Consider the following 15,821-nt stretch of genomic DNA (forward strand, 5'->3'; position numbering starts at 1 on the left):
TCCTAGCCCAGGGTCAGCTATTTCTAGTGGTAGGGAAGTCTGCTGGATAGTCAGACCATGAAAGAAAATTCAGATGAAAATAGAAAACTTGGTTCAGGTTTGCAATTACATTAAATGAAATAATCCCAAGATAACTTTACCTTAAAAATCCTAATTCAAAACCTTAAGTATAATTGTTTCTAATACAAGTAGCGTGATTAGTAGAACTTCTAAGGTTACATTTTTTTCTACTGTGTGTAGTCAGTAAAACCACCACCACCACCACCATCATCATCATCATCATCATTATCTCATTTTAAATATATTTTGTATGTCTTTATCCCAGGAATACCAGGACATTATTTGACAAACACTGAGAAGTTAACATCTCTTAATACTGAGAAATTAATTAATAGCATAAGAATAGACTACAAAAGAACCTTGGTTATCTGAATAACAACTGTAAAGAACCTGATAAAACTTCAGTGTTTCTGATATTGTCCTAAATAAACTCAAATATAAGAATATTTCATTAATCTAAGAAAAAATTCTCCCTCAAAAAAAGAATCAGCACCATAATTAATAAAATTCTAAAAGCATTAGCTTTAGAGTCAGACAAACAACAGAAACACTGACTATTAGTACAATTTAACATTTTTCTGGAACTTTTCACTAATACAACTCAACAAAACAATCGAGGTATGAATAATGGAAAGAAATAAAAGTATCATAATCAGAACAGAATATGATTGTCCATAGAACAAATTTGAGTCAAGAGTTTAACAGGTAAAGGTTTAAAAATAATTATATTAAGAAAATAGATTTCTATATATCAAGCGTAATAACCTATTAAATAAGTATCCCATTTTTAGCAACAATATAACAAAAGATGTATTGTAAATACCAATAACATATAAATATTTTTTATAATACATTACTAAGATATATTTCAAGTGTCAAGTAAATGAAGAACTTAAAAATTTTCTCAAAAGAAAAACTGATTATTGCTAAGATTATATTTTCCCCAAGTTATTTTATAAGATTAATGCAATCTTCATCAGAATTCCAAATGGATTTTTTGGAAGTAAACTTTTAGAGCAGAGAGTCTTAGTTCTTGCAACAATCCCAACATCATGCACAATACCTCGCACAGAATATCCACTCAGCATATATTTGTTGAATCAATGGATAAAATGGTTCTAAATTTCATTTGGGAACAAAATGAGACACTAATGAAAAACACTTGAGGAATAAAAATAATGTATGAGATAGTTTACATTCCTGAATATCAAATCTTATTATACAAATATAGTAAGTGGCATGGCAAAAAAATAGACTGATTTATCTGTAAAGTCCAGGAACAGGTCCAAGTACATGTAATAACCTAATATATAATAAAATATGGCATTTTAAGTCAGTGGATAAAGGCTAGATTACACAATAACTAATGGAGAAACTGGACACTCATTTTTTAAATTAGATTTCTATCTCACACATATACAAAAATAAATTCCAAATGGATTAGATATTTACATGTAAATGATAAAATAAAAATGTAGATATGTGCATATACAATAATTGGGTATGGCAGGCTTTTAAAAATGTCTGATGCCAACAGCAGAAAACAACAACAAAAAAAAAGGTGCACAGATTTAGCAGCATACTTTATAAAATTAAATCTTCCATTTGTTAAAAAAAAATTTAAATAAAAATTTCACTAGAAACAAGCTAGAAAAAGATATATTTTTCTTATATATCAATAAGAAAAAGACAAAGACACCAAAAGAAAAATAGACAGAGAACATAAAAAGGTGACTCACACACACAAGAAACATAAATACAAATTAATATATAAAAACTATTTAAACTCAATAGGAACTGAATGTAATGAAAGTAAAAATAATACACTTTATTTCACTGAGCAATTTGGAAACATTTTAAAAAATACCTATTGTTGATGAGGACTGAATTTTGATACTTTAGAATCAAGAAAGTAAATTAATATATCTTTTCTGGAAGGCAATTGCAAAATCTGCTAAAATTTAGCTTTTAAAATGATGTGCATTGAAGGACTATTTACAATAGTGAAAAATTGGAAGAAATCTAAATATTCAATGATGACGAATTGATAAAATTAATTTTGGTACAGGCACGTGACTCATTAAACATTAAAATGATTAGGTAGAAAAACATCTAATGGCATGAAAAGGCACTAACATTACATTACAAGAAGCACTTGAAGAATTTTTCAAGAGTACTACTTATTATTCCAGGGCCCATTCCAGACCAGTTCAATCACATTATCTGGGGTGGGGTTCCCGGTTACTCTAAAGATCGAAGTAAAATTCCTTATATTTCAAGGAAAGCCAAACACCATGAATTTCCATCTCGTCATAGGAAGTGAGAGAAAGTTCAGAATGCTGTGAGTGGCACAGAAGTGCAGCATGTGTCTTAGAAATGGAGTTGTAGCAGGGGTAGAAACATTCAAGATATAGGGTGAGTGTAAGGAGTGTAGTGTGCGAGTCACTGGTGGGGTTAGAGAAGCAGCTAGACATGTCAGGAGGCAGAGACAGAAAGGAAACGGAAAAAGAAATCCTACATGACAGGCGTCTAGAAAATTTGTTAGAGGCAGCTGTCCTTAGGTGAAGGGTCATAAGTCCAAGTGGCCTAAGCCAGAGGCTATCTGTGTGCAGAATTCCTCAGAACCTTCTCCCTTCTTTAGCAGTATGCTTAAATACAAACACCTACCCAATGTCTGCCAAAATGTAAGGGGCAAAGATCTTTCTTTGCAATATAGACTACGGGACTTGTGAATTCTAGTAACATGAACGCTAGGACTTCTCCTTTATGCCCTTAAACTTCTTGGGATGTAATGAATAAAAGTAGTTTGACTCAAGTTGCACTGACATGTAGCTCAATTTGACAGTGGGAATAGGCCCAGAGCTGCCTAGGAATCAAGAATATTTTTGAGTGAACATTTGTGATTTTTTTATAATAAATGTTTTGTGATGACCATATTCTCTCAGTAATCTACTTATAGAACTCCCTCCGCTTGGCTTCTCTCCCCCATCCTTATTGACTCTGACACAGTTTTTCAACTGCCGGTTTTTCTTCTACGTTGAGAGTCTTAAATGCTAAAGATAATATTATATGTGGCTGCTGAATTAAACAGAGAAAAAACAAGTACATAGTCAATGATGAGAGGCCGTGGCTAATGCGATTTAAAATGACTTCAATTTAGCAGACAGACAAGCTTCTTCATGATGACATTTCCTTTATTCTTAACTTTTCACAGTCAACAGCAAGTTTTATAGTACTTTTCTACCGAGACTAAAATCAATCAGTTAACCTGATTTAGAGGGACTAAGAATGTACAGGACAAAAGAATCTACCTTTACCAACAGTAGTGTTACAGCAAGTTCTAGAATCACTGGTCATTTAATGGAACTTAAAAATTACCAGGATAACACATACAGAGGAAAGAAGGAATGCCCAGAAAATACTGAGGCATTTATAAGTTGTTTAAAAAGATAGAGGTCTTTATAACAGCTAAATTTTCTCCCCTTCTTTTCTTCCTGTAAGCAACCAAAAAAAAAAAAAAGAAAAAGAAAAGAGTCACGAGATCACATACCCTGAAAAGTGGCACTCCTCTTCACCACCACAATGGTTATTTAAATTATTTAACACTTAAAGTTTTCAGTATTTTCACTGCTTAAAACTACATGGCCCCTGCAAGGCCTTTCCTGTGACAAGGACAAGAAACCTACAGCATGACCACATTTGTGCCATTGCCAATGTTAATTTTTTTCTCCATGCCCTCTCACCATATACATTTCCCCTACTTTTGCCATCAGTTCTTTTCCTCACTAATAATATTCTGTTGGTTATCAGAAGTTGAGCTGTTGGAAATAAACTTTGCCTTTCAAATGTTCTGCCAATTCCAGACCTGTAGCCCAAGGCTCAGGTTAGCTCAGGAACACCTCTCCCCTCACTCCCACCCATGGGTAATCAGTACACCATGAAAGGATTTAAGATTCCTACAGCTGAGATATCTCTAAACTTGAGAAGTTTCAAAATTAGTCCTTCTCCACACCCACTTCATTCTTCTACTCCTTACTTTTGTTTATAAGTTTGACCCTCAGCACTACTGGCTTTTGGGTGGATTTCACACAGTTCCTTCCCTCAGTATAAATAAGTGAGAAGATTCTAGTTGGTTCCCCATCCTGCTTTATGCTGTGAATTTTCTTCAGATTTGCCCTTGAGGTGGCCCAGGAAGAATCCTCAACCTTCACGTTTTTGATAACCTGTGCCTCCTGAGAAGTTGCAAAGAAACTCAGCAGACAATCACAAACATAATTATGTAGCAATTATCATCTAATATATTTGAAAGGTCCTAGGCTTGGGTCCTAGGCTTGGACCTGGCTATCATTCAAATTTACCATATGCATGACTTTAGAAAAGTCAGTTAATTTCCCAGATTCTGAGTTTCCTTTCTGTATATTAGAGATAATAATATCTGCTCCATGGAGCTACTAGGAGAATTATGTAAAATAATATGCATAAAAGGCTTAATGCTAAACCTGGAACAGATTAGGTACAATAAATATTAAACTATATCATGTTTATTTCGGGTCTGTGTACACCAGGCCAAAAAATAATTTCACTAAATATATTTGTGTATCATCTAAACTTTCATGTTTAGGTGAATGCTTTTGTTCACATGAAACTTCTAGGGTGGTAGATAAATTATTTCACAGGTCAGGCAGAGAATAAAGAGGCTTGATAATGAGGCCTCTCTTCCAGATTCTTCTTTTTCAGCTGTGCTTATGTTAATCAATGGAAGCAGCAAGAGATGAAGACTATAACTAAGGAAAATAGTTTCACCACAACCTTAATCATGACATAACATTTGTTTGAAGTATCATTTACTTCGATCCAAATGATTTTTTGAGAATGTTACATTCTTATATGATATGACCAGAGTGAATTGTACTTGTTATATACTAACTTGAATGTGTAGAATATAGTCATTAAAGCAACCAACAAAATATATATTTAAAAATTAAGACAAATAGAGCCAGAAGCTATGGATAAAATAGTTTCCCAAAGTTGTGAGTGCTCTCATTGAGAAAAATCACCTCAAAGATATCTTAAATGATAGTTAATTCTTCAGCTATCTTATATTTATGAACAAAATATTTTCACCCCCAAACTGTTGCAGGTTTCTACAGGAGATAGAGAGATAGAAAGATTAGATAGATAGATAGATAGATAGATAGATAGATAGAGATAGTTAATTTCAGCTATCTTATATTTATGAACAAAATATTTTCACCCCCAAACTGTTGCAGGTTTCTACAGGAGATAGAGAGATAGAAAGATTAGATAGATAGATAGATAGATAGATAGATAGATAGATAGATAGATATAGATAGATAGTTGATAGATAAATTTCAAAAGCCAGAAGAATTTTTCTAGGAGATTATCAAGAGCATCACAAAACATTCTGGACCTAAATGTGGTTATTTTTGTCAAGATAAAAATTTTTAACTGTATTTTTCTTAGTGTGCTTGAACTACAAATTCTTAAAACAACGTAACTTGTATGGCATCTCTTTGGGAGACACTATAGCACCACTGACTCTTCAAAGCATTGAGACCAATATGAATATAATAACAAGCTCACACAGATGGCACTTTGCATCCCAAAGCAAATGTTGTGCACAATCTTTCCTTGAAGACTAAGTAACTTTTCAATTTGCCATTGCATTTAACAGGTTATAACCAGGATTCTAAATGAGGCTCTGTGACGTAAAAAGTAACAGATCAGAGTCACATTTCACAGCAGCTCAGGAACCTCCCAGATTGCACCCAAACACCACAAAACCTAGGGTTTTCAGGCATGGGGCTCCCTTCACACTGATAAAAATGTAAGAGACTAAGAAAACACATTCAAGAATACTTCACTGCCAAATTTTAAAACGTTGCTATTTTTCCTTGAAACAATTCAGCATGCAGATTTGATTTCAAAATATTACCAACGTCCATATATGTAATTGGCTGAATTTTACCTAATAATTATTTTATCCATAATGATTTTACAAATGAGATCCTTACCCCTAAATATAATAAGATTCCATAGAACATAAATTTCCAGAAAAAGCATCTCCGAAGAGCATTAATGAGTTTGGGATTTTTCTTTGATGCCAGCTCTCTGTCCCATTCTCTGCAAAAGAATAAAAAGTGGGACCAATAAGATGATTTGATTATGCAAAAACTTAAGTTGTTCTATTTCCCTTATAATCAAATGACTAAAGAGATGAAAATTTGTGGAGACCTTCCAACACCAACGCTCTGTCAGACATTTGGCAGAATTCAATGCTCTACTATATATCAATTTTCAGAGAGTTGATTTCATGAAAAGGCCACATTACGTTTATTAAAGAAAGATTCTGGGCTTCTTTAAAGTGGCATAAAATGTGGACACATAAAGTATGACTCATGAATAAACATTGCTGTGTTTGAACAAGGTGAAAAATAAACAAATATTTAATTTTTTCCCTTGACTTCTTGATTTTTACCTGTTTAGAACTGTAAATTTTACAAAATTTAACCATCAAATCAAAAACAAGATAAAAGATCAGATGGATTTGTCTGTGGTTTAACATTACTTGTTATTTAGACTTTATTTTTAAATGTAGAGGTATGAAACAATTCTCATCAAACTTCATTTTTAACTACTAAAATCATTTATTAGAGTAAGACTTTGGAAGATTAGAATAGAATCAAATTCTATATCTTCTATATATTATAATTATATAAATTAAATAGTCTGAAAATGGTTGATATATAAATATAGGTTTTGTTTTCTTTTAAATGCTATAGGTTTATCAGCTGATTATACTGATTTTAAGTTATGTCACTACTTTCTATTAGTAAAAGCTCTCTCTTTTTTCCCAAGAGGATAAAATACATCTCTAAATGTTACCTTCATTCATTTTTAAACTGTACAGAGATTTAAAAAAAATTTCATGAACCACACGCTAGAACTACATAACTAAATAAAAGCTTTGCATTTGATCAACAGCTATTCTTATCTCTATCAATCTATTATTAGAGGTAATTCTAGGTTCCTTCAAAGAGAGAACACACAGCTGAGATTTGAAGGCAAGCTTGGCAATCTCTATGCGTGAACGCTGGCTTCCCCCAGAAACTTACTATTTATAATGCTCATTACCCTATCCCATCTATCCACCTCCATAACCTCTTCTGTACTCTTTCACTCACATACATGGAGCTGGCCGCCCGTCCATATCATTCAGCGACTCGCAATAAAGTAATAAGCTAAATATGGAGGCAAACCCAGCCTCCTCCTTCAAAGGAAGAGTCAAATGAGAAAGCCAAAGAAATGGTTTCAAGGTGAAAAGAAGTAGTCAACTCTGAAGTCATGTAGGAATATGTCATTATATATGATAATTAAGAGGCCTCTGGTGACTCTGATCAATGTGGTTTTAGGAACATGGTGGACATGAAAACCATATCTGAGGGAACTGAGATGTAAATAAAAGGTGAATAAGTGAAGAGACCAGGAGAGCAGAGAAATAGCTATAAAAGAAAAAAAAAAAAAAGAATGAGCTAGTGACCTGAGGGGAAGACAAGGTTGGGGAATTTTTTGTTTTTTGATTGGGTGGGACTTGAACAATTTGTAGCCCAAAAGAAGGAATTGACAGAAATATAGGAATTGGTCCTTCATCTTGGAATTGTGAATTTGCTACTCATACTAGCCAAATTCTTTGATTAAAATCAAGAAAAATAAGGTTGAATATCTTACTTTGCCTTTAAAATGTAAAAAAAAAAAAAAAAATGAAATGACTTTAATAAAAATACAGTAACCAAATTGCAAGTCTAATCAATTTTTTGATGCAATAATTTTGTATTTATTTTTTATTTATTTTAATTTTGCCAACTCCCCCTCCCCTCTCCCTTTTACCCAGTATCAGACACTGTGATGCTAGCACAAGACCCTATCTAGCTCATTCATAGACTATGGTTGGTCTAAGGAATGAGACTGTGACTCAAGGGTCTCTGGAATTTTTTGCATTTGACCAAGGAGAAAGGGCCCTGTCTTTTGTGGTCTGTAAACAGATGGGCAAAGAGTTCTGAGGACCTACTGCATAGAGGAAACTCATCTGAGAGAATAAAACCAGCACAAAGCAAATGCCACCAGGTGACATTTGAGTCCCTGGTTCCATTGTGTCTCTAAGGTAAGTCTCTACCTAACATTGGCTCATGTAGTCTAACAGAATTAGACTACATGAGACAATAAATTGCTTCTTTTTATTTACTTAAGCTAATAAGTTGGGTTTCTATCACTGGCAATCAAAAGGGTTCTGAGCAATACTCTTAGAAAAGGGGACTTCTTTACAATGGGAAACACTGTTCCTGGAGAGGCCGGAAGTGCAGACCTTGGGTTAGAATCACCGCTCCATCAGTCATCAGCTGGCAAATTACATCAACTCTTTGAGCCTTGGTTTGCTCTTCTGTAAGATGGAAATAAGAATGCTTTCTTCCCAGAGTGGCTGATAAGAAACATTGTACCTAGCATTCAATATGTACTCAAATATATGAAATTTTAACTTTTTTTAAATATCGAATAGCCATTATCTTAACACTTCCGGGATGTACATTTGTATTTAAATATTAAGATTTGAGAGATAGATATACACAATTTGCTTCATATAGATGTTATTTCAATCTTCACAAAATCTATTTAATGTTTTTTAAAGACAGGTAACTTTTCAGAATTCAAATATGCATTTTTCAGGAAAAAAGTCCTTTATCAGGAAAATGTTATTTTTCTTTCATCTTTTCATTGTTCAATTTTTAATTGATCAAGACTTGAGCAAGAAAATAAGATGCTCCAATTTTAAATATGCTATTTTAAGAATTAAGCCCTCTAAAATGTCAATTCTCTATTCTCCGTGTAATAAATAATATTAATTCCTCTTTCCAACGAATAAACAATGTACATAAACATACCTTTCCAATTTTTCAGAGAGATTGTCAGCAGAATCAACTGAAGGGATTTGGTATATGTCTGACAACTCTAGGCGCTGTCTGTACCCTTTCCTCAAAATTGGTCTGGTCCAGCTAAAATAAAAAGAACAGATAGAAATATTTATTTGATTTGCTCTCCAATATAGACTTAGAATCTGATACCATTTCAAATCTTGTGGTATAAATACTAGAATAACATAATTCAACTTTTATAAATACCAGAGCTTCACATCTTACAGGACACAATCTGTGTAAAACAATAGCATCTCTGAACTAATGTGACTGTTACTTTGCCAGAAAGGATCAAGAATGAGTGTAGAATCCTTCCTGGAGGAAAAAACAAACTACCAAAAGTATTCTTCAAAACTAACTGCCCCCAAATACTACAAGTTTATAGTTTGCAATAACTGCTAAGTATAGTCTCTACCACTTCAAATATAAAATGATCTATGAATGATAAGTAAACCCTCAATCAGCATCCTTACATAATTTTGTTAGTGCAGCACATGATACTCAGCAATGCGCTGTTTGTTGAATGAAATGACTATAGCTGGAGGGTTAATGAGTACTTTATATCAATTTGTTGACTTAATTATCACATTTGAATCATTACTTGAGGGCGGAGATCATAACTTTCTTATGTTCTGTCTCCTCATCCCATAGCAGTTATGCACATCTACCCTCTACATACTTAATACATAACAATTTATGATGGAAACTAGTGAAGCTAGCACAGTAAATAAGTAGGATATTCTAGTTATTTTAAAGTGTTTGTTTCTAATTATTATGGATAAGGCAGAATAATCTTCGCAGAGGTAAGAAAATCGAAAAAGGAGGAGGAAAAGGAAGAGGATGGAGGGAGAGGAGAATTATGAAACAAACAACAAAACCATGTACAAAGAGAAATCTGGAAATGAAATTTGAACAAATGAGACTTTTCTTGGGTGAAATTTCATTTATTAAAGAAAGGAATTGTACTTGGAAGTAGTAATCTTCAAACACATGCTCTTTCTTTTACCCCCTTTTCTTCAGGGATGTCTAAAATTTGGTGTCATTAAGACTTTGGTAATGTATCTAAATGTATGTAAACCACCAAAAATCAAAAGCATCCAGTTTCTTGTTTATACTTTCTTGGTCTCCAACTTCTTCAGCTGTCCCCTGATCTATGTTCCTTGTTCTTCCTTAAAACGTAACTGAATTAGGGCCCAACTCAAAGGCTGAGTAATTTAATCAATCATTTCTTATTAAGATATCAATGAGTGACAATGGTTTAATATGTCACATTTTTCCATTAACTTGCAATATTTGCATCTTAACAAGAGCTTTTAACAAAGTGTGATAATTAAGTTTTACCTTTATTACTCAGTCTGATCCATTGATAATTTTTCCTGGAGAACAAGAATGAAAATAGCTGGGAACAGTCTGAATACAAGCAGTTAAAGAAGTACCATGATAATGCAGTGTCTGCAGTACACATTGTCTAAGAAACTGATGTCACCCCCACCTGGCACCATCTCAGTGTCCAACATAAACACTGGAAGTTAACTTGGAAATATAGGTGGCAGTTACGCTGTGAAAAATTGAAGACAGCAATGTATGATATAAAATCCATTCTGTTGGTTATAAGCCTTTATAAACTTAAACCAGGAAGTAAAAGGGTAAAGCATGTGTTTACTATTTTAAAAAAGTAAAAAAAAAAAAAAAAAAAAATATAGCACTTTTCAAAGAGCTTTCACAAACATTAGCATGTTAAGATTTTAATTTGAAAATCTTGTTGGTAGATAGAAAAAAAGGAAATATTGTTCTATTTTAAGGATAAAAAAAAAAAAAACAGAGGCTCAGAGATGCTAAACTCGTCTATTACTAAAGGCAAAACTATAAATTTTTACCACATTCTTCTAACTTTATTCTTTCCTTTACCATGCTCAGCTTTCCCTGTTCAGGAAAATTAAGCATGGTGGGTTGTTCTAGACAAACAGCTGAGAGGAGAGCCTAGAAGCAGGAAGACTGAAAGCTGGCAGACTGTAGGCAGTGGTACATTGTACAAGAAAAACAAAAAGAACAGAAAGAAAATAAAAATGACATGTCATTTGCCAATATCTCTGGTGTAAATACTCCCACCATGACCAATTTCAAGCTACCAAATGTGAAGTCACTGAACAGAGAGTTGGGAAGAGATATACAATTGCATACCGTAATATAGAATGTTTACCGTTGAGATACAATGAACATAAATAATCTCAACAGCATAGAAAATAGTAAGACGTAACATAATTAGTGATAACTTTCAAGTTTTTATTACCTTTCTTTTAATATAATTTATTTAACTATGAGTTTAAATTATGTATTTTATTTATTTTAATTAGTTTCAAGCCTACAGTACATTGGTTAGACATCTATATAGTTCATAAAATGATCCCCCAATTTCTTCCTCCCTCCCCTGACCCTCCATCTAGCCAACATATTAATGCTAACTGCATTCCCTATGCCATGCTTCCCATCCTCAAGACCATTCAACAGCTACAAATTTGTGCTTCTTTAACCCTTCACCCCATTCTCCAAGTCCCCAATCCCTATCACCAAATCGTCCACTATATTTGTGAATGTTTTTTATTAGTTTGTTCTTTTTTGTTTCTTAGATTCCACATATAAGTGAAATTATATAGTGTTTATCTTTCTCTCTTTGACTTAAATACCTTCTAGGTCTATCAGAGCAATATCTTTTTCCATCCCCTTCCTTTTAGTCTGTGTGTATCTTTTAATCTGATGTGAGTCTCTCATAGGCAGCATATAGGGGTCTTGTTTTCTTATTCATCCATTCACTCTTTTAGTTGGAGCACTTTGTTCTTTTCCATTTAAGATACTTATTGATAGGAATGTAGTTGCTACCATTCTTTATTCCTGTTTTTGATACACATTTTGTCTCCTTAAAGAAGTCCCTCCAACATTTCCTGTAATATTGCCTTGGTGGTGATAAATTCCTTTAGCTTATTTTTGTTTGGGAAGCTCTTTATCATTCCTTCAACTCTAAATGATAGCTTTGCTAGATAGAGTATTCTTGTTTGTAGATCCTGGGTCTTCATCACGTCGAATATTTTGTGCCAAACCCTTCTGTCCTGCATAATTTCTTTTGAGAAATCAGCTGCCAGTCTTATGAGTGTTCCCTTGTAGGTAACTATCTGTTTTTCTCCTGCTACTTCTAATATTCTTTCTTTGTATTTAACCTTTGGCATTTTAATTATGATGTGTCTTGGTGTGGGCCTCTTTGGATCCCTGGTTTTTGGAATTCTCTGAGCTTCCTGGGGTTGTATGTCCATTTCCTTCACCAGGTTAGAGAAGTTTTCCATCATTATTTCTCCAAACAGCTGTTCAACATTTTGTTTTCCTTCAGGTATGCTGCTCAGACAGATATTTGGACCTCTAATAGTGTCCCATATGCTCCTTAAATTATTTTTATAGTCTTGGCATCTTATCTCTTGCCATTCTGATTGAGTGTCCTTGGCTTTCCCATCCTCTAAATAGGGCATTTGATCCTCTTCTTTATTCACTTTTGTTTATTCCTTTGTTTATTCTATTTAATATACTTCTCATCTCAGATAATGGTCTTCATTTCAGACTGGTTCCCTTTTATAATTTCCATTTCCATTTTTATGTTTTTTATCTCTTTGTTGAAGTTCTCACTGAATTTATCTACACTTCCCAAAAGTTCATTGAGCATCTTTATAACCAGTGTTTTGAACTCCGCATCTGTTAGCTTGCTCATCTCCGTTTTGTTTAGTTCTTTTTCTGGAGGTTTGTTTTGTTCTTTGTCCAGTGGCACAGTCCTGAGAGGGGTTCAGCTGCAGGCCAAATTTAGCCTAAGCCTCTACCCCTCTGGGGCCACCTGTTAAGATTCAGCAAGCAATCCACAGATGCTGTGCTTATAGTTGCCTCAAAAGGCCACACCAGAAACAGAGGCCAGCTGCCTCCAGTGAGTCTAGGCTGCTCAGCAAGGAGCACCTGACTCCCTGAGGATAAACCTGGATGTGGCTTGGGTGAGGCCATGAGTGGGGGGAGGTGGGGTTTCAGGGAATCATCTGGGCAAAGTGACATCTATTATCCAGTTTGATGACATCACAACTCTGGAGGCTGAGTCTGCACACTGGGAGGGGAGAGGGCTCAACAGAAGAACAATGGATACTGTTGGCACTTCTGTAAAGAGTGAGTCTCGTATTGGCCCTCACTCGAACAACGTCTTCTTGTAAGTCCCTGGTGCTCCCTGCATGCAACCAAATTGGCACTGGTGCTCAGAGCAAACAGCTTCGTCACCATGAAAATCCGCTCACGGATGTGGTCCCTTTAAAAGGCATCTGCTGCTGTTGCAGCCTCCATCTCACTCAGCGGATCGAGATCAGGCAGCCTCGAGTCCTCACCCCATCCTACCTTCTGCTGTTGCAGGGTGATTTCTTGGATTTCTATCTAGTTGTATGGCTTGTTCATCTAGATCTCAGGCGATTTTTCTTTACTGTTTGCTTCTTGTTTCTGTCACAACTTTCATTTGGTAGTCAGAGGGATGAACAGTCCTCTATCATCTACGCCATTTTTTTCCTCTAAATTATGTGATTTTTAATACCAGTTGTGCTTAACAACCAGCTTACAAACTTCCTAAAAATTTATCAGTTCAGCCAGAAAAGGCCAACACAGCACATCACCACTGCCTGACAGTTGAAAGACTTGGAACAGGGTAATGGCATTGAGGACAGAAAGGAAGGGGCCTATAGAAGATTTAGTAAAAAGGAAACTATACTCTTATCTCTTAATAAATCTTGCATTTTCAGTATGTTTGAAAATATTTAAATGATGCTAAAATTATAAACAGAATTACACTATCTGTAAATATAGAAAAAAATATATTTTCAGGAAATTAAAAAAGAGATCTTTTCATCTTTTAAAAAATATATAAACATACATTTTCTGGTCCATATCTAAGACCTGATGATCATTCCCATAACTGAGTTTCCAGTTCATTTTAAGTAACAAAATTTGTGGTCTGCTTTTATAAAAAGCTTTCTGTTCTATCTGTGCCCATTTTAATATGTATGTTACATTATGATAATCTAGTTTTGATTATCAAGAATTCCATTGCCCAGCATCATCAAACCAAACACATTTAATAGTATAAAGACCCAAGTCATCCATTTATAATTATTAATATAATTTAGTATTTCCTGACAAGTTCATCAGAGTAAACCTATATTTGTAACCAACTTGATTTAAGGTAAATTATGAGAACTATATTCAATTAACCTTAGACTGCCTGGCAATCACCAGAGTTATTTAGCAAAAGAATTTATTCTCTGAGGGTAAACCACTAAAATTAAATGAAATTTATGCCCCATTAAGAGGCTTTCTATACCTACCTGAGGCCAGTCTTGTAAATACAAAACCAAAACAAAATACTCGCAGATATTTATACTTAGACACTTTATGAACTATTAGTTACTGTAAAACTCCAGCCACCAGTCTTTTTAAATAATCCTGAGAAGGTTAAACATACTTGGATAAGAAAACTAAAACAATAATTCATAAAGATCAATGCACCCCAATATTCACTGCAGCACAATTTACAATAGCCAAGATATGAAAGCAACCTAAATGCCCATCAACAGATGATTGGATAAAGAAATTATGGTTCATATATACAATGGAATACTACTCAGCCATCTGCAACAACACAAATGGACTTAGAGGTTATGATGCTGAGTGAAATAAGTCAGACAGTGAAAGATAAACACTATATGATTTCACTTATATGCAGAATCTAAGGAACGAAAAGAACTAATCGAAAACAGACTCACAAATATAGTGGATGATTTGGTGATGGACAGAGGGGAGGGATTTCGGGGGCTGGGAGAAGGGTTAAAGAAGTACAAATTAGTAGTTGATAGATGGTCACGGGGATGGGGAGCAAGGTATAGGTAATGCAGTTAGCATTAATATGTTGGCTAGGTGGAGGGCCAGAAGAGGGAGGGAGAAATTGGGGGGATCATTTTATGAACTATATAGATGTCTAACCAATGTACCGTATACTTGAAACTAATTTAAATAAATTAAAAAACAAACATAAAAAATAAGAAAAAAATACTTGGATAGAATTTAAGAATGTTATTTACCTCTAACTGATCTTGTCTTTCTCCCTCATTCATAACTAGTCACTCTATCTTGACAATGGACTTATAAATTGGTCTACTTAGAAATTATGACAGTTTCCAAAGTTCTGGCTATTTCTAACAGAAACTAGCTAATCTTTAATTATGGGGCAGTAGACAGAGATCCCTAAGGTATAAATTTTTTATAATTTATAAATTTCAAACTAACTTTGAAACTAAAAATCTAGTAACCCAGATATACTTTTCAGTTCATTTAACTATAAGAGGCTTCAGGTTTTATTAATGAAAAATGCTATCACTTGATTTTTAAAAAAATACACACGCATACACAAAGATGTAAGTTTAATTATTTTAATTTCTTAGGACAAAACTTCCAATTTTGTATAGAATAACTTATAATTCCTTATAATGAAAAGAATTTTCCAATTATTGCCACTCTTATAGCCTAATTTTTATAATCATTTTTTCATTTGACATTTGGCTTTTATTCATTCAACAGAGGCATCTGACATTTTCATCTACTGGAATTTAAGATGAAGACCAGGTATCAAATCTTTTTAGTTTAAAATGATTTTGTTTAAACTATTGTGCTTCCACAGTATTTAACATTACTTTTTATTTGACCAGCCAAGTAAAG

General features: G+C 33.9%; 1 protein-coding gene across 1 annotated transcript in view; it reads right to left on the reverse strand.

The window, feature by feature from the left end:
* CFTR (cystic fibrosis transmembrane conductance regulator) overlaps nt 1–15,821 on the reverse strand; it is a 152,578-nt gene that overhangs the window by 115,041 nt on the left and 21,716 nt on the right. The window contains exons 2-3 of the mRNA XM_006910578.1: nt 9,018–9,128; nt 6,096–6,204 (exon numbers count right to left, since the gene is read on the reverse strand). Of these exons, the coding sequence (XP_006910640.1) occupies nt 6,096–6,204; nt 9,018–9,128 (220 nt within the window). The remainder of the gene's footprint in view (nt 1–6,095; nt 6,205–9,017; nt 9,129–15,821) is intronic.

Source organism: Pteropus alecto, unplaced genomic scaffold, assembly GCF_000325575.1.
Source record: "Pteropus alecto unplaced genomic scaffold, ASM32557v1 scaffold22, whole genome shotgun sequence".
In the NCBI taxonomy this organism is placed as follows: domain Eukaryota; kingdom Metazoa; phylum Chordata; class Mammalia; order Chiroptera; family Pteropodidae; genus Pteropus; species Pteropus alecto.